Raw genomic sequence first — 27,963 nt, forward strand, 5'->3', positions numbered from 1 at the left:
AAAGTACAATCAGCTACTTGTGCAGATTATCTGCCGTATTTGGTGCAAGATCTTGATGTCTCCTTTTTACAAGTAGGCTACTGATTTTTTCTTCCCAAAAGAAAGTTTGTAAACAACCCAAAACTTTACCCAGACTTGCACAAGGCGTTTTGGTGAGGCGCGTTGAGGCTAGTATTTTTTTCTGCATTGAACAAGTTGGCAGTGATCTTAAACTTATTCAGCCTGGAACGCTGATGGGTGTATACCTTAAAGTCCACGTATAATGATGAATACACATAGTCATCATACGCTTAGGCCTATAATTATCTCAAAGCACATGTTTCAGATATTGACGAATGTATGGACACTCCATGCGGTCCCCATTCTCTGTGCAATAACACCGACGGTGCTTATACCTGCAACTGTGACAACGGATACCGAAAGAATGGCTCACAGTGCGTCAACATTGATGAATGTGCACATGGGCCGTGTGGCGCCAATGCAGACTGCAGGGACACCTCCGGTAGTTACTCGTGCACATGCAAGACAGGCTTCCACGGAGACGGTATCATGTGTTCCAATGTGGACGAATGCACCATTAGTGACCCATGCAGTATCAACGCACAATGTACGGATTTGACTGGATCTTATATATGCTCGTGTAACGAAGGATTTTTCGGAGATGGTGTGGATTGCCGAGATGTCGACGAATGCGCGGCAAATTCCTTCAACTGCACTGCCCTAGAGACGTGCGTCAATACAGTTGGCTCGTACTACTGCGTGTGTTCATCAGGTTATAAACGGAACGTTACGTCAGGCAGATGCGAGGACATCGATGAGTGTAGTGTGACGTCCACGTGCAGCGTGCATGCGACTTGTAGCAACGGCCAAGGGACATTTACGTGTGCGTGCAACGACGGCTACGTTGGCGACGGTTTTACCTGTTTCGGCCTTATGCGTCGTGATAGTAAGAATGCCTTTTTTAAGCAATTTTCTGATATATTTCTGCACTTAAATTCAAAATCACGTCATTGTACAAAGTAAGACTGCATGTACAGTACTTGATTAATAAATTATAACCATGTCGATATATAAAAGTACTATTTCGAATTTTGTATGGGATAAAAAAGTGAAAAATATACTCATCATTACCAGTGACTGGTCGTCTAATAAATACGTTCGATATGATATTGGGTAGGCCTATAAAGCTCATTGCAAAAAAAAAAAAAAAATTTAAACTGCAGGATAATATATCAGACAATATACACGAAAAACGAACATAAACCTATAGTCTCTATTGGTATTTTCATTATCTTTCAGTACGGCTGAGATTGTTGGTACCTTATTTGACTGAATATGGAGACGTAAATTCCCAGCAGTACCGAAGTCTCATGAATGCGGTAAGTACATTTTCGTTGTCTTTAGAACATTAGGCCTACCTAATATATACACAAAGGCATACAAAGTAGGATGATATTAGTACCAAGCACAATTTGTAACAGTATCGTGTGAATAATCTTTTTTCTTGGTAATGAAAACGCATTACAAATACTTGTGTACAAACAATTTTACATATTTTTACTGTTCGTACATGCCATTTTAGTTACATGATGTGTGTGCACAATTTAGAGACCGCGTTTTTACCTTACCGTTTTTAAGTGTAATTCAGGTGCCGAAATCAAAAGATGCTTAACACTTATTTTGTAAGGCTTGTTGTTTTGAAGCATCTATTTGCTTTGACGGTCATGCTTTTCGTGTTACATTGTTGCACATAATAATGATAACTTGAAAAAAAATAACGCCAATCAACTATATAGATCTCTCTCTTTTATTTCAGATTTCCTCTCTTTACAGTGGACTGAGTGGTTTTTCGTCCGTCAAGATTATTGGGATAAGGTGATTACTAAATATTCAGATTTTGTTTTATTAAAAACCATTGAGATGGTAAAATAAATTAACGTGTTTTCTTTGTAACACTTAAATGAAGAAAAAAACCTGACACAGGGTATTATTTCTTACATTTAGTGGTTCTATCATTGTCGACCATCAAGTGGAAGTCCGTGGCAACATAACTGACGACACCATAGCAGAGTTTGTTACGCAACGCTTGATAAGTACTAACTACAGGCTGAACAGTAGTGACACGGTGTTTCCTGTCATCGGCGTGCCAGAGTTTCTCGACGGAAACGTAACAGGTAACGCAGCATTAACAGTGCTTAATAGTAAATGACCTCTGCCCATGCGATTTTTCCATATGTGTGTGTGGTGGTGGTGGTGGGGGGGGGTATTTATAAAGCATTTTATTGTTCCCTTCACACGCTCCATCATAAGTCTCTTACTTTTCCTTCAGTCAACTCTCAGGTGAGTGCCACAGGCGGTACAAATCACCAGCTTGCAACTATACTGTACACCTTTAACCCCCCTTTACGACTGTGATGTAAATGGTGTTTGTTTTGGAAGTTTTGGAAAAGATACATGTATTTTAGAGACGCTAGCGTGGTCACATTTTACCAGTAACAACTTTAATACGGCCCTGTCCCTGTGTGTTTAACTGCGTGTCCAAACCTAGCTTGACAGTCCGTGCATTCCACTGTGCGGCACCTAATATGCGAATTTCATAATATTTTTGTGAGTTGTTCGATTCAGACCATATAGTTGTTCTTCTAGATCCTATATATAAGTGTGAAGTCACGCCATACAAGTGCCAAAACGGAGGGAGATGCGTGCAGGAAGGAAGAGGATACTGCAGGTAGGACACGTTAAACTGTTTTGTGGAAAACCGGATGATAAAATCTAAACTGACAAAATATATATATTTTGTATTTAATGGGAGCATCAGACTGGTGCGTTGGTTTCGGGAATTGTTTTATGAAATTGGAGAGACTCAGAATGTCTGTTTGGCCTTTTTAAAAAATATAGGCCTATAATTGCATTTTTCAACTTTCTTCGTGTTCAGAATATCTTTACAGTACGTATCTATTCAAAAAAATTTTTCTTGGAGAATGCCACTGATTTTAAGCGTAATCCATACGTTTTCCGTTTATACGCAAAGTTGCAACTGTATCCAAATTCTTTATTTTATGCATTGGTTAATTCAATTCTTTTTTTTTTTTTTTAATTAAAACTTATATCAACTTCATATACCTTTTGTATTTATAATGGCGGTTCAAAAAAGGGAAAAAACTATTAATTTTAATTTTTGAATAAAAACTAAAAAAATTACTTCAGCTGCCCAAGCGGTTGGCAGGGCGACCAGTGCGAGACGTCATCTGAGCTCGGCGCAGCAATGATAGCGGTGATTGTCATGGCAACGGTCCTGGGAGCTCTTCTAATAGGCATCATCGTGGTGTTGTGTTGTCGAATATGTAGGCGGCGCCAAAGGAGGAGTAGGCGGATGCCTAAAGAAGAGTAAGTATAGTATAAAGAGTAAGACAGTATATCTTCAGGCCATGCAAAATGAGTAAAATTTAGTGAAGTATTCTCACATGCTGTTTACAGTAGACAACACACAGTGGTATAAATATACCCAGTAGGCCAACATATAGTTCATGAAACTTTAAGTTAAAATAACTACAGATTTTAGAGACGAAAGTCTGTATTTATAAAAGATATTATCGCTGTCTTGTAAATTTTCATATTACTTTAAATGATATATTTTAGTATTTCTCATTTGCCAATATTTCATCATTTAATTTCAGTATCACCAGACCTTCTTACGGCCCTGTCACCGGTTTCTTCCATCCTAAATACGGCCGTCCGTACTGGCGGTCAATGATGGACGGCCGGGCAGACACGTCAACCTCGGGAAGCACTTGGTCCAGTAGCGATACCGACGGGACGTCAACGTTACCCGTGCGTGAGGATAGGCTCCACAGGGGTTTTCTACCGGGTCTGTCGTACCACATGTGGGGGTCTCTGGTGGGCACAACCACCTCTGATGATAGACGTGAGTGACTTAAGCCTCTGCCAAACTTTTGAGTACATTAAGCCCTTGTGATTTCCTTGTGATTGACTTTTTCAGTTACGTAAAGTCAAAATTCCAAACGTTTGCTATTACTTAATAAAATTCAAAACTTGGTTCTTTAACTGTGATTCCTAATTAATTATAAATTTCTTTTCAAAAATCTGTCCAGATATATAATTCCAATTTAAGGCCGAGGCATTATTTGAAAATACAATAGCAGTTGCATGCTAACAAGTCTCTCGTGCGTTTTTCCACAGACACCGAGGACACTGAAGATCAGTCCACCGAAAACGTTGCTTGGGAAGTGGTCGTAGGGGACACTTTAGACCCTAACAGAGAGTTTAAGATTAAGAGGCCAATTGTTGAAGCGACCGCACGCAATGCAAATGAGGTATAGTTTTGTGTTTGGCTGAGATGTCCGCCCTCTCTGAAATAGACGAACTTAAAAGTGATTAGATTTTGGTGATGACCCACTGATTAATTAACTGTTAGTTTATTATTTGTCTTGGCGGAGGTCTGCGCTCTCTGAGTTCTTTTATAGTCATTATTATTATTATTATTATTATTATTATTATTATTATTAGCAGTAGTAGTATAAATGTTGATAATGATTAAATGATAATGATTTGCGGTCATATTGTTTTGTCGTCTTTCATTTAGAGTATGCAAGCTTATGAGCATTTTTTCAATTAAATTAATTTTTTTTGTCCTACAGCTTCGTCTTCAACCAGAAAGCTACACCTAAAGAAAAAGACAAAGCCACCAAGGGAGAACGCCAGTGGACACGGATGGTTTAGGAAGAGCTCGTTTTAATTTAGAATATCGTCCTGAGAATTGTATCAAACCCGAATTTTACCTCTGTCTACCATCGCCAAGCTATGACTTGTGCTGGGTAGCCAATACAAACCAAAGGGTACAAACTCGGCGTGCGAAACAAGTGCTTGCATGCTTACATTTTCTTCCAGTGGGCTGTAGACATTAAACAAATGTATATACTGATACACCTTGTCCAGGATTTTTGATTATTGGAATAAAATACTCATCGATCTCGGGGGCTTCATTCTCTGGTGTATTTAAGCGCACACTACTTGCACCATAGTTTATGAATATTTTAGTCACACTTAACTTTTGTACACCATTTTCATCAGATCCATCCGAAATAAGATATAATTATATATTCATTATTTATTTATAGATTTATTATCTTAAGTGTAGATCAAAGAGAGCACTGTAATCAAGCTATCAAAGCAAACATAAAGTTATGCATATAGAACATTGAGTGGTGCCATGTAATATTATTGCAATGCGTTAAATCAATGAAAACTTCAGACCAAACTTGCTGTAACTTATGCAGCAGCATGTGCTGAACTATATATGTGTATGTGCAATGTGATATGATTGCGAAAAATAAGCAATTCGCTACTTTACTGTTTTAAATTGTACATCCAAACACTGTCTTTTCCTTACAAAGCAAAGCTGTGATACGGGTTATGTTTCTTTACCCTTGTGCCATATATGTAAGGATCAACAATGTTTATAAATATTTGTTGATTTTTGTTTTATATATATATGCATATATATATATACATACTTGGTTTATGTAGAATGTTATCAATTTTATGAATACGTACAAGAATAAAACGCATTTCTTATATTGTGCTATTTGGTTGTTTATATCCAAGATTTTGCTTATATATAACGTAAATTAAAAACAAATGAACACAAGTCATGAATAAAACATCTTTAAAATGTGTGTCTTAAAATAGGAGAAATGTGGCACGCTCTAGCTTACATCTGGTTTCTTAATTCTTTTTCGCATGTTCATCTTTTTCATTGAAAAAAGATAATGAGAAGACACTCGGGCATTGCAAATGCAAGTTTTTTTTAATGTTCGAAGGAAAATATTATACATATAAATCATTTGATCAAATGCCAAATCTATCATACCGGTGTTTTTCGGTATTTGGTTTTCACATTGAAATGTTTCAGCAAGGGGATACCTTTTAAATTGATTTCGTACTGTCACACTTCAGTTTGTACCTAGCTAACGTGGAGATACATGCTAATTATTGAATGTCTTTTTAATATAGCGTCTACAACAGTGCAACTTGTGGGTAGTTATTTTACAGGCCCGTAGCCGGGGGGGGGGAGGGGGGGGAGGGGGGTTCCGTCAATCTGTAAACATTTCTACTAACTGTTGTTACAAAATATAAAAGTCAATTTATGAATTTATAAATCCCCAGATAACAGTGATCACGCCAATATCAGTGTAGTCTCGGTTGAAACGCCCCAATTTTGGCAACAACCTGACCTTCAAATACTTTCAGTAGCCCAATGTTGGTTCAACATCATCCAACTCATTGCGTTTCATCTAACAGCAAGTTTCAAACCGACTCTGTCACTGTGGCAATGCAGTTGCAACCATTTTTAACTGTGATTACACTAAACTCTGAAGGTACAACTGTGAAACATGTAGGCTTAAGAACCCATTCGTGAATGATCCCTATTGTATTTTTACTGGCATTCTTTTAAAAAGATGGATTTTACGGTTAATACAGTCTACTGGTTTTGCACAGTATCTATTTTTGCATATTATTATAAGTATTTACCTCTACATCAAACAACTTTGCTAATTTGCACCCTCCCAATTTTTGAAATAATTTTTATTATAAAATCTTGAAATACTATGTATCGTTTACCTCCACCACCCGGGGCCTTTATAGATTACTTAAAATTTATTTTTTTTCTGCTTATCAGTATACTTCATATGGACTTAAGCAAGACTGAATATTATAACCACCTTGCTCAGCATATTCATTGTTTTTATTACAAAATAATTATATACATGAAGTACAATACACATCTAGTCATTTCTGTGTACATGAATGAGTTACTGTATTTCCCAGAATAGAAGCATCCTAGTTACACCTGAAGACGTACATAATCAAAGAAACATTGGGGTCAGTTCACACTAGGTACACTGTGACATGCCATTTGATATCTTATATTGTTTTCAAACAGTTCCTAAATGTACATTTTACTCGCCATGTACATGCCTCTGTGCTTTTTAACATAAAGTTTTATCCAAGTAACATCGCCAAAGACGCCAAAATGAACATTATCCACTACGAATGTTGTGCCCTGTCAAAGTATATTCAATGCTGACATCAAAAAGAAAGAAAAAAAATATGTGACCCATGGCTGGTTTTTCCACAGAACAGAAATCACCTGCTGGCCTTTGCTAAAACAATGACAAACGTGTGACAACTCATGCTTATATTCTTTCCTTGGTGCCATAAATATTCTCTCTCCCCAAAGGAATTTAAAAAAACTGTCAAATATGCTCCCATTAGAGATCACAGATATGCTGTCCATGTAACAGGATTGGTGGATAAAAAAGTCATCAGTTTGTAAAGGTGTTATAATTATGTAGGAGCAGAGACCAGTCCAGCAGGGCCCTGTCCTAGAGTCTGCCCTCCCACTGTGCTCTCCAGGGGCTTGAAGCCCAGCTCCTCTGTTGGTATGCCAAACTGGTTTAACTTGGACTCGTATGTTCTTAACAGGTCGTTATGGGCCTGGAAAATAGAATTTAGTTTAAATGTAAACTATTTAAAACCTTAAATCTCATTTTCACGTATGGGAATGTGGATGAAGGTTGGTTGAGAAAGTGACACTGCACCTTAAATTTGTATATTAGTTCAATATAAAATTAATTTTTGTGTCAAGTCACAGGTATGACTGATCTGGACTCAACGTGCTTAAATATAATCAAGTCCCCCCAACCAGAAGAAAGACAAAAGAAAGAAATGCAAAGAACACGAACAATAGTGTACTCTCTCAGACTTTCATTCTTTAAAATGCTTCAAGTGAATTAAATGTAAGTACATTTTGATGTTTACAAAATGGACATGAATTCGTAAGCTCACCTTGCACACTCTGGCCAGTTCATACTGCAGATCTTTGATAGCGCTGTTCTTGGAGTCCAACACATCCTAGAAAAAAATAATAATAACAATAAACATTTTGTTTAGATGAATATTAAAACCATGACTTTTGTGCCTGTACAATAACTACATTACATGATCTTAAACATAACTGCTCAACACTTGCCAAATTTAAAACTGTTTTCAAAAACACAGTAAATAATCCAGAGCAGATCTGCTGTGGTGCTTTTTAACAGGCACTGGTGACATCTATAGGCTTTGACTCACAACTAATTGGCACACACACACACACACACACACACAAAATAATAATAATAATAATAATAATAATAATAATAATAATAATGACAATTATTATACTGATAATGAAACAAGTATAAAAAATGATACTGTTCATAATAGTTTATAAATAGGTATTTGTTAGACAGAAAGGCAAAGAGGAAGATAGTATACTTTCCTCACTTTCAACTTCCTAGTGACCACATCCAGTTACTTTATACTAAGATAATGAAAAATAATTAAATCTAATGCTGGATCTAATGTTAAAACAGAGATGACAACATTTCAACGTTATCACAAGGTCTTTTTCTGGTGACCTGATGTTGAGTTGTCATCATATGACACAGGTAACAACTCAACATCAGTTCACTGGTGACACCTATATAGGACTCAGGAAGTTAGCATCCTCTCCTCACCTCCAACTTCCTAGTGACCACTGTGAGAGCCGTGGGATCCAGGTTTGAGGCCGACAGCACCTCATTCAACTGTGCCTCCTTCTTCTCCAGGGTGTCGGCCAGTGCGCCAAGCTTCTTCTCCAGCAGAAGGTTCTTAAAGTTGCTCTTCTGCTGGACCTCGTGGATTGCCTTCACAAACTTCCTGTACAACTCATCTCTTTCACCTTGCAGCTGTGAATAAAGAATTTAAAGCAAGTCAATATAACATGCATCACCTGATTTGTTGAAATTTAAAGTACTTTCCTTCATTGTTTATCTGAGAATTTTTTCATTAATGTTTTTTTAATCTATTCTTAAAAAAGATATCCAAACACTTCCTATTTCTATTTTCCTTTAAATTCTATTTTCATTCTCATTTTCAAAGTGTAAATTATCTACTTATGTTTGCATTTTCAGTGATCACAAAGTAAAGAAAGAGAAGTGTTTTTCTTTCTAAACAAAAAATTCCTTCATCTGATCACAAGTTAAAATGCCAATTTGAATAGCACTACTGCCCAAGGGCTACACTCCATTCATTTCTTACCTTCCCAAACCTCTGTTCTAGCACTTCATGCTCCCACTGCAATGACTTGTATTCTTCCTCCATAACCTTCAGCCTGGCCTTGGCATTCTGAAATAACAGATGTGCATGATGATGATGATACACTGTATCATTATAACAATATGTCTGTATGTTTTATATTAGGAGCATCATTCAAAATTACTGCACTAAAATATAGTTAAAAATAGCATTAACTAAGTTGAACTAATTATTCAGTTGTATTGGCAACTGACTCAGCTTGTAATGTCAAGTTTGAAATGCTTTCATTTTAGTTGACATGTGTCACTGTGCGACTGAATTTAAATGATTACGTGAACATTCCTCTGCAGACTAGTAAGATAACAAACAGCTATCTCAGGAATGGAACTTACGTTTTAGAAAAAAAAAGGGATTGGACTAATTATACAGCTGGTATACGACATGCACTGTCCTTAATCAACAAGCTGAAGATGAAAAGTTTTACCCGTAGGTCATGGCTGGCAGGGTTCAAAAAATGGGTATTGATTTTTTTTTTTCATCTTCTGAGTCTTTCAGCTGCCAGTCAGAATTTTACCCAAAGACAGTTTTCAAATGGTTGATGTAAATCTTATAATGTAAGGAATGCATGTGACTAAGGATTGTAGTTGTCTACCAGCCAAAATGGTAAAAACTGCTAGGCCTGACCTGTGACTGAAGACCAGCTATATACTAGTACTTACTGCCAATGACTGCTTATCCTTGTCATAGTTAGCCAGCTGTTTCCTCAGTTCCTCCACCTCTTCTCGGGCCTTCTGCAGAGGTTCTGTCAGCCTCTTGTTCTCTGCCATCACCTCTGCCATCTGCTTCTCCATCCTCTCTTCCTTCTTCTTCATCTCCTCTACTTGTTCCTAAAACATGGCAGCAGGGCATAAATGAGATTTAGACCTGGTGGTGAACCACTATCAATAATAACTGTGCAAAAACGAAAATCATGAACTGAACCTTTTGAATTTTTTTTTTTATTTGTTTGTTTGCTATGGCTAGATTTTTTAAAATTGGGATTTGAATCAGACATTCATCTGCAAAATTTACCATCAATCATGTGGTAATTTTAGGTAGCGTAATGGCATTTATGCCCGTAATGAAATGTATGGTGCACCTTTAATCACATCACAGAATGACTAGAATCAGTCCTCATCCATGATATGAAAATGGTAGCATTTACTGGAGCAATTATAGTCTCATTTTTAAACACCTTACTGGTCATGAGAACAAAACTGAAATTATCTTTCAAAGTCTTATCCCAATGCACCATTATTTGGTTCTACAGAAAATGTCTTTATCCCAAGTAACTGAATGAAAACCAACATTTTTTTTCCAATATCATATCCCATTCATCACTGTAATAAGCTATAGTCTCCTGAAAAAATAATAAGACAAAATTAATATAGACATGATCCATACCTTGAGTGTGTTAATCAGTGCCAAGTTGTTCAGTGTGATGTCATTGTAATAATTCTTGATATCGCTGAAAGCTTTTTCATGGTTCTTCATCAGTGTGTTTATCTGTCCATTTTTGCGTTCTTCAATTTCGTGAATTTCTGTTTTCCTCCTGAGGTCCAGTTCGTCCCTCAAAGTCTTCATTTTCTTTTCGTATTTGGCTTCAATTTCCCTAGCTTGTCTCTCGAAGTCTTGTCTCAGGTTTGTTACAGACTCATCATGGTCCTTCAAAGTACAAAGAATACACATGCAAATTTATACAATATTAGATATGTGACAAAAAACTGATATATTAAACTAGCTGCTTACAGTTTATCCAAGTCTAATAACTTTAAACACTCAAAAAGGTTGCATGATTCTATAAAGCTTTCATATAGTATTCATATATAGTTTGAGTTTTACAGTGCACTCAAAACCTCATCACGTCATCAACGTAACCATGCACATGCCCTTCATGCAATGAAATTTAAGGGTACAAGCCTTACATCTCATGGAAATAAATGAAAAAAAATTGAAAAAAAAAATTCAAACTGATTCAGATCAACATCATACCTTCTTCAAGTTCTTAATGATATCCTCATGTGACAGCTCCTGTTCTTTCAGCTCCACTTTCAACCCTCTCTTGTCTTTACGGAGGTCCTTCTCACTGGCCCTGTTGTCATCTTGAGCCAGGCGTAGCTGGACAGCACTCTCGGCCTTCAGCTCAGATATGTTGTTCTGATGCTCATACAGCAAGTGTTTGACTTTCTGTTTGTAAACCTGTACAGTAAAGTCAATATATGGAAAATATTGTAGAATCTGTATACTGTAGAATCCCTAGCATTAACTAATAAGTTGACTATGGAAAGAGCTGATCTTGAATGCAAATTGTGTGCTGATCTTATGTTGGTCTGCCTAAATTGTGCAATAGTTTTATCAAGGCTATTAATTATCTAGTAATATATTTTGCTCTCATATCACCCTATTTTGTTTGGAATGACAGTTTCCTGTGTTAACTTGTGACTGGACTTGCTTGTTTAAGTGTATTGCACTGTGTTGCGCTGTATTGCGGCGTATTGCTTCATATGTCTAATCTTAAAACATCTTTAATCTTTATCCAGTTTCATATATTGAAAAAAAAAAAAAACTTAATGACAGCACATGTAAAACATTTGATATTGTATTAGTAAAAATAAATCATTTAGTTCAGTTAATGAAATTGTTTCATATCAAAATTTAAAAATAAAAATGTTTGGATTCATTCTAAAAAAAAATACATAAGAAAAACTGTATCATAATATTAGCAAAACCAAAATGCTTTAGAAAATTGTCAATAAACAAATAATTCATAAAGTAGGTAAATCAACATTATATATTCAATGTCTGGCTAAATATCTCTTTGCTAAAATAAGCCATGAACACAAACAGTAATTACTGTTCAAAACCAATATTTTATAGAGATTCTGAAACAAAACAAAAAAAATTAAATAATAATAATAATAAAATAATTTACCTTGATTTCCAATTGATGTCTTTCCTCAGCATCTTCCATCTCTCTGTCCTTATTCCTGAGTTCAGCCTTCTTCTCCTCCAGCTGTCGTTTGGTAATCTCCCAGAATGTGTTCACCTTGTCGCGTTCCAGCTGGAAATAGTTGCGTTCTTCACGCTCTCTGTCCAATTCTTCCCTGAGACGCACAATATGCTCCTCCAGCTACAAGGAAATGTACAAAAAAATTTATTTATTTATTTATTGTTTTAATAGATTATATTGTTTTGTTCTTGCTCTTCGGCTATACTTTATTATATATTATATTGATAAAACATGTCCTAAATAAATACTCTGAAATATCAAATAAACATACTGGTAAGTTAATTAATTTTTCAAATTTCTTCCCACCGGTACGCTCCATTTCCACCCAGTACTTTTATTCCATCAGTACGTTTTATGCGATACTTCAGAGTATGCAGTTCACAGCGATTAAGTGTACGACTACATGTATGGGCTCATTTTACCTTACCATGCAATATTTAGTTGTTATTTACATATGACAACACTGATTTTGCTAAAACTTTTAGCAATTGAAAATACCAAATTATTATTCCTATGGCTTGGGCATCACAAACAATCACTCAAACTCTAGCAACTAAGAAGATATTTTATGATAATTAATTAATTAATTAAAGCTTTTGAATTGGAGCAAATATGAGTCCACATCCTTGACCAGGCAATGCTAAAATTATGCAAAATTAATATTAAAATACCTGCTCTTTGCTCATCTCCTCTGTAGAGATCCCATCGATAACTGTGGGAGTCTTGGCCTTCGCCGACTTCTTCTTCTTACCACTCTTCTTCTTTTTGGGCGGCTGAAAATACCCAACAATTTGTTTAATTGAATTCAATCTTCAGGGTATACATTGGAATAATCTGTATTTAAATCCATTAACAAAATTCCTGTGAAATTGTTCCTCTGAGGTTTTAAAAATTATTTATCTGAGACTGTAAATGGGGTGGCTATCAGGCATGTTATACAAACTTGGCTTCCACAAAGCTAAAAGTAGGCAAATATTCAGCGATTTATGTCAAAACTCCTTCATTTTAAATTAAATCCATAAAACACAATCGTGCAATAACTACTTATACACATTCAAAGTCAATCCTCATAGTTGTACTTACCATTTTAAATGATTTCTCAACAAATCTTTTACACGACTAAAAATTGCATCCAAACACTGTTCAAGATGGCGATGTTTTGTTACCATGGCGCAGTGCCCTCGTTTTCAAAGCGAGGCTAGTAGGGGATTCCCCCATTTACCTAACGAACAACGCCATTTGTAGTCGAAACTGGGTTTTCCCGTCGTCATAGATTTTTATACAACTACAATTCAAAGTGAAAGGAGGAAGGGATTCCAAATGTGAGTATAAACTTCTTTAAATTTTTCTTAACATTGTGACTCAACAAAATCATTATGTGTAGTATAAATACGAAACAATCCTCAGCTAGAATACCTTACTGCATGTGACTAGAAGTACATGTAATTACTCATGGGTTATCTCCATTTTTGCTCCAGCTGTGGAACGTTTTTTCCGTTATTCGTTGTAAATTGGCTCTTTTCCAACAATAACTTCGTTTGATACTAATTTGTTCTTCAAATGTAAACATATGTGTAACAATTTAAATTTCACAAAGAAATCGACTGTGCCTGCTAAATACACCTTTCTCCGTGGGCTAGGCGGATCTTTTATCTAGTGACCTATTTAATCAGACATTTTACTCAGCGACCGTTCGTTACCGACGTAATTCATGTTTATAACCTCCTACGATTTCCTAAAATATAAGCTATGTATATGTATTAGTAACGTTCAATAACGTAAATATCTTTAATTCCTGCTACAATTACATGAACATGTACTGGCAGAAATACTGTTTTAATTATCAGGACTATCTTCAGGCAGATACATGTACTGAAATATTTAGCCTCTGACGCCAAGTGATTCATTTCAGGAAATTCCAGTGCATCATTTTGCCAGTGTAATACCTGTACTAGTTACCTTTTAAGTCTATAAAATATTCAAGCAACATTTATGTCTGTTTACATATTACATACTGTAGTAAGTATATATTTGTAAATGAGTAAAAATACATGTACAGGTACATTGTACATGTATACCACTCCAATAGACTCCCCAGTTTCATTTGTCAAAAATTTCAAATAACAGCTGAAAGAAACCATTATCCATTATTTTTTCTCTTTCTTTTTGTTTTTAGTCTGTTTTTCTTATCAAAATATTTATTTACACGTACTTTACCGCCCCATTGACATTTACTGTGCTTATGTAGCAGGTTTATTTATTTTGTCATGTTGGAAATTCCCAACAGAACAAGCTGAATTGTATGGATAGTGGAAGTGGAAGGTCATGTTCAGAGCAAGGACCATTGGTCTTTGAGGCCCACATGGTGTGTATATCCGGCAATGGGAAATTTTGGTAAAGCTAACTTTAAACATGATACTTACCACGTAAAATTTCAAATGACGCAGGCTTTCTCTTTTCTCTTCAGATGGTCATGCGGAGCGTACAATATCAGCAATAGGGCCTTGAGTATGGTGATGTTTTCTGCACAAGTATTTGTACCTTGGATTCTCTTTACTGTCAAAATAGAATTTCTCAAGTATGGCTGCCAGAGAGGACCTCCAGAAGTCACTGCAGGAGGAACTGGTGGACAGGTCACAAGAGGAAAAGCTGCAGAATTATCCACGAATGAAAGAGATGACACGTTATTTCCTCCATAGAGCACAGCATGATTTTAAATTTATCCACCACTGCGTGAAGCTGTTACTGGAGGCATACATTCACACGCAAGGAGAAGAAGACTGCAAAAGCGGATCACATGCTTTTTTTGCTTTTCATGTGTTTTTCCTAAATTTGTATGATTTTCCATACAAAAAGGAACATAAAACAATTAAGGTACTTCATATACTTAAAGTGAAAGGTTTGATACTGGTTTGTGCATGCCAATAGGCAGGGGGGGGGATGAGTATTTAGGGGGTTGATAATCACTGCAGTTTTGGTCAGAAAATGTCAACTCTGGCTAAGTTGGGTCACCTGAAGGGATGGGCACACATTACATTTTTCGTAAGACCCACCTCCTTTGAAATTGCTGCCTAGAGGCCTGTTCCTGTATGTGTCACTACTAGTATTTACAATTACAGAAATGAAGAGAAAATTTGATAAGGAACGAATGTTGATATTGTATACCCTCTCATTTTTGACCCTCCTCACAAACGTTACACTTAACTGAAAATAGTTATAGACTTAATAGATTACACGTTACATCCACCCACAGGGGCAGGTCTAGAAATAATTTCTGACAGTCTTCCAAATTATATTTGTTGATCCATCCCCCATTTTTGACCATCTTCCAACAGAAAAAATTAGATGGCCCTAGTCTGACTGTCTTCTGGAAGACCATGAAGACGGCCTCAATTATCCCATGACCCCACCCTGTCCCCCAACAATTTACAAACCATATTACTGCATGCACCATTACCTAGGAAATAGATAACCAGAAGACAGGGAGTCAGTTTCACAAACTTCCTTAGCAAATGTCCATTACAAAGTAAGATCCCAGCAGCTAGCAGTCTTTATTAGTGATAGTGACTGCCATGGCTAACTGGATACATTCATTTGCACTCAGTGGACCAGATTTAAGTTTGGAAGATATATTTTGTTTTAAATGACTTTGCTGTGCACATTAGCAGACAAAAATCTGCTGCAGCTGCCCATTTCACAAAATAGCCTTAGCCTCCAATAATTGGTCAATATTTTTAGACCAAACATTTAGTCTACTACAGTTAAATATAAGCTCAGCATAACTTGCTAAAATAAAGTAAGTATTGGTGGTGTCCAACACTAGCCCTGTATTTTTTGTAATAAAACAGATGCAATGTATGTTTAATTTTAGTTGGGCTATTATTGATTTATCATAGGTTTAAGTAGGCTGGAAATTTGGTCTAAAATGTAAGCCAATTCTCAGGCTACTTATTGGGAATCAGGACCCAGGTCTAATTAACATTGTACTAAATACAGTATAGTGGGTTACATATTTGCAAAGGTGTGTGTTTGTGTGTGGTGGGGGGGGGGGGGGGTAAAAAGTTCCTTTTTTTCTGAAAAAGATCCCTCTTTTGAAATTGCTAGCTACAAGCATGCATATCAGAAATGTGGATAGAAAAGAAGCAAAAATGCATTGACATTTACAATTTCATCATTTTAATATTCTCTTTTAATTACAATTTCAATTTATTTGAGATAGTGGAATTTCTGTAATGCTGCTTACTGCCCCATAAACTTGTGTCACTATAAATTCTTTATTTTCTTCCTTTGAAGTGCACGTTTGGATTTTTTCCATTGTGTGTTTATATGGTACAATATCATTTGTTGTCCATAAACAAATTAGCTGTAATAATTTACATCTCAGTAATTTTTGATTTCATATCTCAGATACAATATGCAACTGACAAAAAGATTGCATTTCAATTTTTTATTTGTTTTGCTATCTTCGTTTTGAATATAATTTATGGGACTTAAAATTTTATCCAATATTATAAATGACATTTTAATGAAAGTATTTTTTTACTTTTCAGAGATACAATGGTTTTTTTCAAGCAAAAATTATGAACGAGCTCAAGGAAGCCGAGAGACTACTTGAACTCCTAGGCTACAAATCAACCAACACTTATTGCTGGGTGCTTCAAGGCAAACTGAACAGAAAACTTTTAGCGGAGCTTGCTTGTGACTGTTATATTGCATATGTTGAGTGCTTGATAATTCAGAATATTTATGAAAACGTACGCGGAATGAATTATTCTGTAATACATGTATGGCAATGTCGGACTGAATTTGAAGGTAGCGAGGAAGAATGTATTGAATGGATTAGGTTAAATGTTAACAGACCAAAAAACAAAACGATTGCTCATGTTGCATCTGGGCATTCGAAACCTGCTGTAGCCACTGAGAGTGTTGGTGACAACTTGATGAATACCAGGTTTGTAGTCGGACTGACGCAGTCACAGTCACAGAAAAAGCATATGGTGGATTCAGCATATATGAGCAAAAGTCATAGGTCATTTCCCGGCGGTATCAGCACCGTCCCTTTAGATACAGAAATTCCAGACGACGCCATCTATGCCACAGATGGAGGGCGTCATGATAGTGGGAATGAAAGTGAGCACGATATGTACTCAGAGGCCACCCAGGATGAATTCATTCAACAAAGCCTACAGCTTTTGAAAGAAGACAGACCATCTAGCACCGGTGCTTTAGCAGAATTTTCGTCTCCTGCCGAGGGCGGGGAGTGGGACTTTGTGTACAACAAGCTGAGGGACACAGAGGGAGATCAGTACTTTGAAGGAGAGAGAGGGGACATCCTGAAAAAGATTAATGTTGGGGTTCAACAGCAGCAAAAATCTACCAGACCAGAGCTCAACGATAAAGACAGACTTCATCTTGGGGCGACGAGGTACAGCGAAGCAGCCAGAAGACCAACAGCTTTACCAAGGTCTAGAGCCCTTGTTACCTGTGGCGAGCAGGCACACCGTTCCTTCGCTAACACATTTAGCAAACCACCAAACACAGTGTCTGTCGACGGACCAGCCAGCCCTACTTCGCCTTCTGGGGTGAAACATTTACCTGGTACAGCAGAGGTTGCTTATCCCCCATCATACTATAAAGAACCTGCTTGTAGGGACGGACACCTGGATGCACGGGAAAAGCCAGATGGCATCTCTGTGCAGAACCTTCACCATGATGACATAGGCGGGAAGTTTGGTTTTTCTGGTTCCTCCCAGCCGCAGTATTTTAAACAAGCTGACACGATATCCGCTACGGATAGAGTCGCACCATTGCGTGTATCCTTGCCTTACCAGGTAGGTCCATCCAATCAAGTTTCACCATCAAGAGTCCAAGTCGTGAAACCGCTTGCTCCCCGAGAACCCAAATCGCTTAACAGTCCCTTGGTGAATAAGGGAAACGTGGACGTGCAGATGTGGAAATGTGAAGCGTGTACCTACGTCAATCTGTCGGATTCTCTTATTTGCGAAATGTGTGACAGAAGCCGGTCGCCTAAGGTGAAAACCATGACGATAGGAGGACCAGATTGCCCCCAGTGCACTCTGGTCAACGAACCGGGATCGCTTAGTTGTGCTGCTTGTGGTTACGGACTTGCTGGAGCGCCGACGTACATTTAGATGTCTTCATCACTCAACACTTATTCCTAGCAAGGATACCAGATGGCATATAGAACTACCGGGATGATTAGATTATGATATTTTATTTGGATCGACGCGTTTAAACATGCTTATCTCCATTTTCTACACTTACTGGTATGTTGACTTTGAGAACTGTTCAAAGTGACGGGTTATATTTCACGACTTTATCATAAGCTATTTATCCGGCGTAATCATGGTATACATGTAAAAGCTTTATGTATGGTTTCTTATGGCAACCATTCCAAAATCACCGCCTCCCTCACCGCCTCACAAATGGATTGTTCGTTTGCTAGTAATAGTGTTTAAAACAATATTATAATTAGAAAATATTCGTGATGAAAGAACATCTTTACAAAATATTACGTATAAGGATTATTAATGAACACAGCAATACGTGCTCAACTACGGAACCCATATGCTGTGAAGAATGCCGACCGTCTGTGCTAGACCAAAACAGTCTGGGAATGAATAATGGACATCGTTAACGATCCAAGGCAATGAACTGTACATGTATGGTCATTTTCGTATTCGGACCGAAACAAACTCAATAAATTAAGTTAGGTTTCTAATTTTGTTGTAATAGTTGATGATTTAATGACACAGTTAAATTTGAATAGCGTGTTGTCGCTTTGTCAATTTTATTTGTTAAATGGAGAAAATAGCTTTTTTAAAAGAAAGGAGGATGAAATTGGGAATAATCACTGTTGTGCATTAATACTAGTAACTTGCTTTCTACAATATACTTTGATTACTTACTTTTATATTAGTTGCAATCAGAATTAGCAGCTTGGGAAATTTAGTAAATTTCATTAACAGTTACAACGTATATCATATTACGTTTTTACTACCAAAGGCAATATACACCACGAGGAAAATAAGATGAATACCCGGTAAATGCTTTTCATTATAACCGTGACACGAACGAAACTACCGCCTTGCCTTTATAATGATGTCACGCGGTAGAATGAATGAAAAATAGTGTGTTATAGTTCTCTTACGGCTTTATTTCTTGAAGATTCAGAAAACACTTGTACACAGGCGTTGGCGTAGAGGCGCTGACGTAGGCTTAACACGTGTCTCAAACGTCTCGTGTCTTTTTAAGTGTTTCGCTCTCCACAGCGGTTTTATAGCTGTATTTATACTGTGGGATACATAAATCTAATAATACAGTCAAAAATGTCATAAATCAGTCATAAATTTAATAATACAGTCAAATCTATCGGTATTAAAGTATGCATATGTGCGGGCCAACAAGTAAACAGCTATTTCATCAAATACTGGATATTAAACATTGGCTCTTATTAGAAAAGCTAAGTACATGGCTAAGTGATAACTATATAAACCAGAAACCTGTGTAATAAGTAATGAAGGCTTAAAGATAATAAATATATGAGCTGACCAATAAGCTAAGAGACTGATGTGTCACTGGGAGACAGCTAAAGTGAATATATACACTGAAGATAACTGTTGTTACACTTGGTATGTAATCCTGAATGAGTAATTTATAATAAAGGCTACTTTAAGTAATACGGAACGGAGGAGTCATTAACTAGCAAGCCTTTACAGGTACTCTTTAGAGTTGACTAAGTACTTTAGCACTAAGAGTGACAAGTAAACTAACAACTACATGTATATTCTTACTTATAACACTGCGCGATAGCGATACCCTTTAAAACATTGTACTTGGTTTACATTAACACTTTATCTTAACACTTTATCTAAGTCACGTGATCGATCCTGTAATGTGGGAAAATACTTAACACGGTAGTCTAAACTGGTTTTAGCCTTGCAACCAAACACCGACAACGGTAGAAAAACATTGCTCCAACTATTTATAAGAAAATTAAAAAGATTCCAATGCCAAATGACACTTCATTGTACGTAAAGAACCAACAAATTGCATTCAGTTTAGATTACTTGTTCAAGAGCAAATAACCACATATATTTTGGTGTCCTGCCCCGCCCCCAAATACTCCTCCATCAGTAAACATAGGACGCAGTCGTGGTACAGTTTGTGGTGACAATATACCGGTATTTGGACTTGGACGCCGTGCTTCTCTGCACGAGCAAAAATACAGGTACATGTGTATCATCACGGTGTTTCAACTGGGTGCATTGAAAGTGGGTATAGAGGAATCGTGCAAACTAGCTAACATTACTGTAAAGTTAAAAATATCATAAGCGGGAGTTTTGTGACAAAGCAAATTTTACTCGAAAAAAGGGAAATGTTCGTCCGTTCACAATCATTGCTCGTGCTTAACCTGTCCCTATTAGTTTTGATATTTTGTACTATTTTATTTTGGTTCGATCTGTTCAGTCGTATAAAGGACCTTCAATGGTCAGAATTGGAAATTAACCCCTTTGTCTCTTATTCACGTGGGAAAATGCCACTTAAAGTCAAGTTGTGCGCCTTCTAAATACACATCCTTGTTGATATCGATTTAAAGGCACTGCCACACCTTGCGTATAGCACTACGTATGAGAAAAATTACCCATACTCGGACAAATACAGGGGTTCGTAAGCGTTATGTCAGTCGTATGCGGGGGCAATACGTTCGCACACATGTTTTGAGCATGTTCATAAACTATTCCACACGCTGCTTGTATCTTCATTTTAATCCACTCGAATCAAAGTTGTGCGTGTTATCAATATCACAACTGATACTCAAACTTACGTCTTTACATCAGGTGTGAAAGAGCCTTAAGCAGTTTGGAGTAATATAACATCCGGGACCGGTGACTATAGTGACGTTTGCTATGGAAAACTAGGTACTTCCCGTCTACCAAGTAAAGTGGGCGATTGTATTGTTGTGAGAGCTTTCATTTGTGTGACATATTTGAGGCCAAATTGTTTTATTTATTTATTTATTTATTTATTTATTTATTTATTTATTTAAACTGTGAATCTACACGTACACTTGCTAGAAATGAAGGAATATTTTGGAAATTAGAGATACAATTATTATTTCAAATAAAGCTCCCTGTCATTATGCACTTAATAACATAATATTCCAGTACAATAATACCAATCATACTGTAGACTTTTTAAAATTCATCAGACAGTTTTTCATAAGACAGCATTAAGTAATGTGATAAATCATTAATAAAAATTCCATGTGTGTCCTGGTGTCAGTTGCTAAGATCTGGACGCGGGTGAAGGGAAAGCAGATGAAAGGGTTGGGAGAGAGGGTATATTTAAGGCTGAAGTGTTCAACGTGGACGGAAAAGATCGTGATGCGTTAATTTGAGGACGTTAAGGATTAAACAAATATATATATATATATATATATATATGACGGAGGCCTGTAATAGAGCTGCGCTCCTTGGTTGCGTGCTTTTAAAATCAAGTCCATGCTTTGTTGCTGAAATGTCGCCCACTGTTGCTCAGACAGGGTATCAACTTCAGTAGCCAAGTACTGACAGAATGCTTTTCTCTACTTCTGTGGTGTGACCTAGGCTTTCTAGAGCACGACGGAAGCCAAAGCGTTTGACACATCGGCGCTTTTAGTTTTGAGTAGTCTTTACCATTTGAAATGTCTACTGTGGACTTGCACCGGGTACTGGTTGACCACATTAACAGCCTTGATGAGCAGGAGCCCAACAGGGGGGGTGGGGCATAAAAAACTAATATATGTAATTGGGTAAAGCAATATCTACGACGTGACTTTTGAAAAATTAAAACTTTCCTTGTCGATTATCCCACGGAGTTGGTAATACTTTTTATGAAAGGGTAATATATGATATGCATGATTGTCCTGGGAATTGAAGTCCAGGGTCCCATATTATTACAGGCTAGGTTTAGTCGGAGTATTGGGGGTTACTACTGTATATGGGACGAATGTCACCTGTACTAGGAATGGGGAACTGACTTTGGTTCCTAGCGGACATCCATTCCTTTCACACCAGCATGTTGCCATGGATGTCATACTACCTTTCAGCCAAATTATTATCTTATTTAGCTACTAGTGAATTGAAAACCGATCACTTTCTCACATACATTCACCAAGCAGAAAAATTTAGGGTTAACACTTGGTCACCTTACCATGGCCAGTATGTGATGAAATGAGTAGTATGGCGAATAAAATACCCAAAAGAGAGTCTTTTACTCATGATTTTATTGCACAAATATTGAGATAAGTATATTTTATATAAAAGAAATGGGAGATAAAGCTCTTTTCCCAAATGTAAGCCTTTAATTATAACGTATATTGCACCCACTCTCACGCATAGCAGAAGGTATGCGTATCGTATGTCAAATTGATAAAATGCACACTTTCAAGAATGTATGAAATCACCCTTTTCCCATAGTATTGGAATGATATCTGGAACATTCGTCATTTTGATAATTAACTGCACAAATTTTATGTAGCATATATTCTAATGAAATCAATTCCGAATCAGTGATTCCGAATGACAAACGATGTGTGGATAGGGTGACGTCGAGTCCTGGTTGCCATGGAAACGTAATGAGACCTTACACAAACAACATGCGGTGTATATTTCACTTTTAACATTTCAGTAAATTTCACAAAAAAAAAGAAAAAAAAACTTGATTGCAATTTGTAAATTCTGCAAAATCCTAACAATAATCCCTAAAGCTAAGGGTACATTTGCCACACGACATGTACGGTGTATGTATACTGACAGTATGTTCCTTTTCCTGCGCTGTTCGTCCAGAGACAGGCCGTGATCAAGAGGGATTGTACGAAATCGTTCGGATTCACGGCCTCCTTAGTCTATACCTTTTTCTCTCAAAGTGCAACTTTTGAAAAAATTTGTTACATCATAAGCATGTAAGCCCGTAAGCCGTACGTAGTAATATTATCGAGATGACATGATAAAGTTTCTTTGCGAGTATTGTTTGGTAATACCAATTGTGGTGATCGTGAACCTGTTGTACACGTGGTTGTTTTAATTAGTGAACATTCTCTTACCTATTATTCATATATACATGGTGTGCAGCTTTCCAGTATATAACACTTCATCCGTTTCTTTTTAATTTCGTGTCAAATGTACATTTTAGTGTCAAATGTACATTTTGTAACAACCTGTGAGATTCAATCAATTAAGTCTTTAGACAACGTCTACGAGCACGTGACGCCGACGTCCTCCCCGTGACCACAGTTGTGTGACAGCCAGCCGTTATGTGTGCACACCGCGATCTCCATCTCGTCGCCCTGACACTCCACGTTGTCCAGCATTATACTCCCCGTGCCTTGGCCGAAATGCGCAGACTGGTGCTGCATGGCGTTGCTGAAGGGCAGGCCCAGCGACCGGCAGACCACTTGGGCGTCTACGTCTGCGAACGCGTCGTCGCAGACAGTGCCCCACTCGCCGTTATAGAAGACCTCGACTCGGCCTTCGTTCGAGTTACTGCCTCCCGCGAGACGGTACTGCTGTTGGAGAGCTGGAGAAAGTGTAAAAATTTCATATATGCAGGTGCGTAACGTGCGTGTCATACCAATCATATAATATACATATTATATGCAATTAAACGTGTTTTCAATCGTAAATAAACATTACATCAAAAGTGTCCACGTGATACATATAGCGTATATTCACACCATCACGCATTGTTTATTCCAAGTAGTATCTAAATGACTAAAACGATTGCTCAAACATATCGACATACCAATTTCACACTGAGTAGACCCTGGCTCTGTGGCCTGGTATCCGGATTGGCACGCCTGGCAGCTGACCGACCCCGTCTCATTACTGAACGTATCAACGGGGCACAGCGTACACTCCGCACTGCCACTATGGGGCTGGAAAGTGCCCGCTGGACACGCCATGCAAGACCCCTGTCCAGCTGTGTTCTGGAAATACCCGGCCGGACATATGGTGCAGTTCTGTTGACCGCCTGGGCTGTAGTAACCAACCGGACATATGTCGCAGTCGGTCATCCCTGCGGAGAACTGGACGTAGCCCGCCGGACATGTCGTGCAGTTCATTTGGCGCGTGCTGGTCACGCACCAGTCACATGACACGTCCTGTGTCGAGTCGGCATTGTACCATCCAGGGGGACATATGCCTGGAAAGGATACAGACAATTATACTACCTCAGACATATTCTTAAGCTGTCCGGTATCCTATTTATCTTAAGGTTATTGTAGATAGAAACGCAGCTATTGTACAGATTAATGGAGAATTTCACAAAACATAATACAAATAACCCGTGCATCTCGTGAATGTGTCGTATTTAAACATACAGCAGCAAATGACTGAAAAGGTAATAGAATAGAAGCGAGCAAGAAGTGACATCAGAAGTACCTATATATATGTGTGTGTGGGGGGATGCTTACACACACACACACACACACACACACACACACACACACACACACAGAACAAAAATGAAAAAAGAAATAGGGAGATAATTTAATAATGCTCAGAGTCTGTTTGCAGCTCACCTGGAATTGTGCACGAAGTCGTGGATTGACCATCACTTGCCTAAGAATAAAATAAGCAAATATGGCACAGTTATAATTGTTTAATCTAAATTCAAATATGATCAGCTTTTTATTATTTTTATCATGTATTATTATTGTTGTTGTGGTTGCTGCTGCGGTTGCTGTTATTATTATTATTATTATTATTATTATTATTATTATTATTATCCTTGTCAACATAACCATTATTTCAATCTTTAATTCATTTCATGCTATTTTCTTTTTTTCTATATCCATCATCTTCATGTAACTTCGTTTCAGTTTCTCAAAAAGAAAAAAAAAATAAGAATATTTGTAAACATTTCTATTGGCTCACAAAAATATTTTACTCCTTCAAAATATAGGCTATATCTGTGAATGCAGAGGTGTGTATCTTCTGGATAACGCTATCCACAGTTGTTGAAGCACTGCTTTGTTCTGGATAAGCTATCCAATGGAAAGAGGTCATTTTTAACTGCTGAACTGCGCTATCCAACCCTGATGAAAACGGGGTCCGGTTTGCAAACTACATATGCAACTTGAGCCGAAGTGTGTATAACTTGTATCTAAACACGTCGCACTGGAGTACAATTTTTCATGTAATATGAATAGAACTTCCCTGGTCTTTAATAAGAGTACTGTGTAAATTCGAAAGCCAACCATTAATAGTTCTCTGGGCTGGTTTGAATACGTCAAGGCTACGTTAGTGTTTATATACGAGAGAGTGATCAATCTGAGTCATTGAAAAACATAAATCAAGACACAATCGCTATTTCGATTTTTCGATTTTCCGTAAATCTATTATTTGCCAATTCAGTACGGTACGCAGTCGATTATGGTTCAGTGAATAAGTACCTGATTTCTACCGGAAAACTGTTGGTATATTGATAAAGTGGCTGGAAATTGCATAACATGCTTTCTTTGACTTGGTCATGTTGAGTTTTTCACAGATGATTAAATATATTTTGCTGATGGGCACACAGAGAGGCATTTTGTTTTAGACCTGTCAACAATCGAGGCTAATTTTAATCAATCCCTTTCAATACATGCAACAGTGTACTGTCGCCCCACTTAAGACGCCGACTAAATCCTCTTGTAAAAAATAGATCCCATTTTATGCATAGATCTAATTTTCAAATCCGGTATCATACATTATCGGCCATAACGAGATGCGTCATTCAACTCTACATTATAGTCTTTATAGTCTTATACTGGTACATGTATTGTATGTACCAGTACCAATGATTTGGAAGACAGGTATGTACCAGTACCAATGATTTGGAAGACAGGTATGTACCAGTACCAATGATTTGGAAGACAGGTATGTACCATTACCAATGATTTGGAAGACAGGTATGTACCAGTACCAATGATTTGGAAGACAGGTATGTACCATTACCAATGATTTGGAAGACAGGTATGTACCAGTACCAATGATTTGGAAGACAGGTATGTACCAGTACCAATGATTTGGAAGACAGGTATGTACCAGTACCAATGATTTGGAAGACAGGTATGTACCAGTACCAATGATTTGGAAGACAGGTATGTACCAGTACCAATGATCTGGAAGACAGGTATGTACCAGTACCAATGATCTGGAAGACAGGTATGTACCATTACCAATGATTTGGAAGACAGGTATGTACCAGTACCAATGATTTGGAAGACAGGTATGTACCAGTACCAATGATTTGGAAGACAGGTATGTACCAGTACCAATGATTTGGAAGACAGGTATGTACCAGTACCAATGATTTGGAAGACAGGTATGTACCAGTACCAATGATTTGGAAGACAGGTATGTACCAGTACCAATGATTTGGAAGACAGGTATGTACCAGTACCAATGATTTGGAAGACAGGTATGTACCAGTACCAATGGAGTCGGATTTTTAAAAGATATTAATTGGTATGTACCTGCTTATGTCAAGGCTTGATTCTGTTTTCATAAAATTTAAGGAACAGTTTTTTAACTCAGCAACGTTTTTTTTTTTTTTTCAGAAAAAACTTTCACTAGTTCATTTTAAGTAAAACAAAAATATGGTGACAAAGTTATGGTGTTAGCAAATGTTACAGATAACCACAGTAAAGGAGACACCACAGACAGACGCAGACTATCAGAATACATAATGTACCAGTATATAATGATCCATGCACTGCTTCTGTATATAAAATGTTTGTCAAGTGGGGTGGTTGATGGGTTTTCACTGAGCGGTATAGTTAATGAATAAAATTAATAATAAATAAAATAAAAATAACGAGTGAACAACAGTATGTTGATTTAGTGATCGGAGGGTCACGCCGGGGTCTCCGTGACCGCCCTTAATAGACAGTCAAATTTATCGAAAAGGCATCCCGCTAAATGACTACATGCTGTTTCAGAAGGTCCGTCTGACAGCAAAATAAAATGCTTTTTGAAAAGCTGTTATAAAACAGGTGGAAATGTAATAATGATTTATTTTCAACTGTTATTGCTATCACGCTGTGTTGTTGGGTGGTCATTCCAGAATATTTGAAACAAATTATCACAGGAAATTTCTGCTGTCAGTGTGCTCTACCGATAGTCAACTTAAAACTTTAATACAACTCAGTAACTGCTACTACTACTATTATTCTTATTAAAGTTAATTTTGTGATGACCAAGAATCAACCAGAAGTTCTGACATTTTTCCCGTGTTCTTATTAAATATAAAAACAACAACAGTTTATTCAAATTACAAGTATTACACAGATCCAAACGCAGTCTTGCGAAAATGTATATCTCACTTATAATCATTATGCAACTCACCATTTCGAAGTGAGAGTACGTCCCAATCAACTGCGGTTCCACCCAAAGAGCATAGATCCCCGCTGCTCGGGAATTCATGTGACAGGCCCGAGAACCGTCTGACATCGTCTCCACGTCCATAGAATGGCAATGCGGGTTGTTGATGCATTTTTCTAAGCAACGGATCATTTTTCCTCTGGGATCCAGCATGACTGTGCCTAGTCGTAAGTTGGAAGGCATGGCGTAACCGTCGCCACACTGAGACGGCTCGTAGACTGTAGTCACTGTGTTTGACAACTTTGAGGTGCAAAGCGTCATCAAGTTGAGGACGCTCACGAACGCCAGCAGAAAGTGATTGGCCGTCTGATCCATTCTGAAACTTTACAGAAACCATTTCGATAA

General features: G+C 37.4%; 5 protein-coding genes across 5 annotated transcripts in view; 2 read left to right on the forward strand and 3 right to left on the reverse strand.

Moving 5' to 3' along the window:
* Positions 1–5,605, forward strand: part of LOC106160362 (uncharacterized) — a 52,774-nt gene extending 47,169 nt beyond the window's left edge. Inside the window, exons 25-33 of the mRNA XM_087011485.1 lie at positions 326–946; positions 1,300–1,379; positions 1,817–1,875; positions 2,005–2,174; positions 2,647–2,728; positions 3,208–3,387; positions 3,678–3,925; positions 4,201–4,334; positions 4,659–5,605. Coding sequence (XP_086867611.1) covers positions 326–946; positions 1,300–1,379; positions 1,817–1,875; positions 2,005–2,174; positions 2,647–2,728; positions 3,208–3,387; positions 3,678–3,925; positions 4,201–4,334; positions 4,659–4,688 — 1,604 coding nt within the window. The 3' untranslated portion in view covers positions 4,689–5,605. The remainder of the gene's footprint in view (positions 1–325; positions 947–1,299; positions 1,380–1,816; positions 1,876–2,004; positions 2,175–2,646; positions 2,729–3,207; positions 3,388–3,677; positions 3,926–4,200; positions 4,335–4,658) is intronic.
* A 1,155-nt stretch (positions 5,606–6,760) lies between these two features.
* On the reverse strand, positions 6,761–13,417 carry LOC106160367 (dynein regulatory complex subunit 4). Its single transcript, XM_013536949.3, has 10 exons — positions 13,274–13,417; positions 12,862–12,963; positions 12,113–12,310; positions 11,173–11,379; positions 10,585–10,845; positions 9,861–10,028; positions 9,145–9,231; positions 8,583–8,792; positions 7,870–7,935; positions 6,761–7,518 (listed from the first exon to the last, which is right to left on the reverse strand). The coding sequence occupies exons 1-10, from the start codon at positions 13,274–13,276 to the stop codon at positions 7,369–7,371; spliced, it is 1,452 nt and encodes a 483-aa protein (XP_013392403.1). The 5' UTR covers positions 13,277–13,417; the 3' UTR covers positions 6,761–7,368.
* On the forward strand, positions 13,382–19,768 carry LOC106160366 (uncharacterized). The gene is made up of 3 exons (XM_013536948.2): positions 13,382–13,512; positions 14,658–15,064; positions 16,741–19,768. The coding sequence occupies exons 2-3, from the start codon at positions 14,771–14,773 to the stop codon at positions 18,340–18,342; spliced, it is 1,896 nt and encodes a 631-aa protein (XP_013392402.2). The 5' UTR covers positions 13,382–13,512; positions 14,658–14,770; the 3' UTR covers positions 18,343–19,768.
* A 2,701-nt stretch (positions 19,769–22,469) lies between these two features.
* On the reverse strand, positions 22,470–24,414 carry LOC106160364 (uncharacterized). Its single transcript, XM_013536947.2, has 2 exons — positions 23,996–24,414; positions 22,470–23,770 (listed from the first exon to the last, which is right to left on the reverse strand). The coding sequence occupies exons 1-2, from the start codon at positions 24,312–24,314 to the stop codon at positions 23,448–23,450; spliced, it is 642 nt and encodes a 213-aa protein (XP_013392401.2). The 5' UTR covers positions 24,315–24,414; the 3' UTR covers positions 22,470–23,447.
* Positions 24,415–24,741: 327 nt separating this feature from the next.
* On the reverse strand, positions 24,742–27,933 carry LOC147762606 (uncharacterized). The gene is made up of 2 exons (XM_087011486.1): positions 27,583–27,933; positions 24,742–24,813 (listed from the first exon to the last, which is right to left on the reverse strand). Exons 1-2 carry the CDS (start codon positions 27,931–27,933, stop codon positions 24,742–24,744), a joined length of 423 nt encoding a protein of 140 aa, XP_086867612.1.
* Positions 27,934–27,963: the final 30 nt, after the last annotated feature.

The sequence above is a fragment of the Lingula anatina genome, chromosome 4, assembly GCF_051362555.1.
Source record: "Lingula anatina isolate TDL-2025a chromosome 4, LinAna3.0, whole genome shotgun sequence".
NCBI classification, from domain to species: Eukaryota; Metazoa; Brachiopoda; class Lingulata; order Lingulida; family Lingulidae; genus Lingula; species Lingula anatina.

Excerpts from the sequence above, each read along its gene's own strand:
- LOC106160367 (XM_013536949.3), bottom strand. Across the intron at positions 11,380-12,112 it reads GACATCAATTGGAAATCAAG|GTTTACAAACAGAAAGTCAA; the intron begins GTAAATTATTTT and ends TTTACTGTACAG. Across the intron at positions 10,029-10,584 it reads CACTGATTAACACACTCAAG|GAACAAGTAGAGGAGATGAA; the intron begins GTATGGATCATG and ends GCCATGTTTTAG.
- LOC106160366 (XM_013536948.2), top strand. The coding sequence starts at position 14,771 with ATGGCTGCCAGAGAGGACCTCCAGAAGTCACTGCAGGAGGAACTGGTG. Across the intron at positions 15,065-16,740 it reads AGGAACATAAAACAATTAAG|AGATACAATGGTTTTTTTCA; the intron begins GTACTTCATATA and ends TTTACTTTTCAG.
- LOC106160364 (XM_013536947.2), bottom strand. The coding sequence starts at position 24,314 with ATGAACTGCACGACATGTCCGGCGGGCTACGTCCAGTTCTCCGCAGGG. Across the intron at positions 23,771-23,995 it reads GTCTACTCAGTGTGAAATTG|CTCTCCAACAGCAGTACCGT; the intron begins GTATGTCGATAT and ends CACTTTCTCCAG.
- LOC147762606 (XM_087011486.1), bottom strand. The coding sequence starts at position 27,933 with ATGGATCAGACGGCCAATCACTTTCTGCTGGCGTTCGTGAGCGTCCTC. Across the intron at positions 24,814-27,582 it reads CGTACTCTCACTTCGAAATG|GCAAGTGATGGTCAATCCAC; the intron begins GTGAGTTGCATA and ends TTTTATTCTTAG.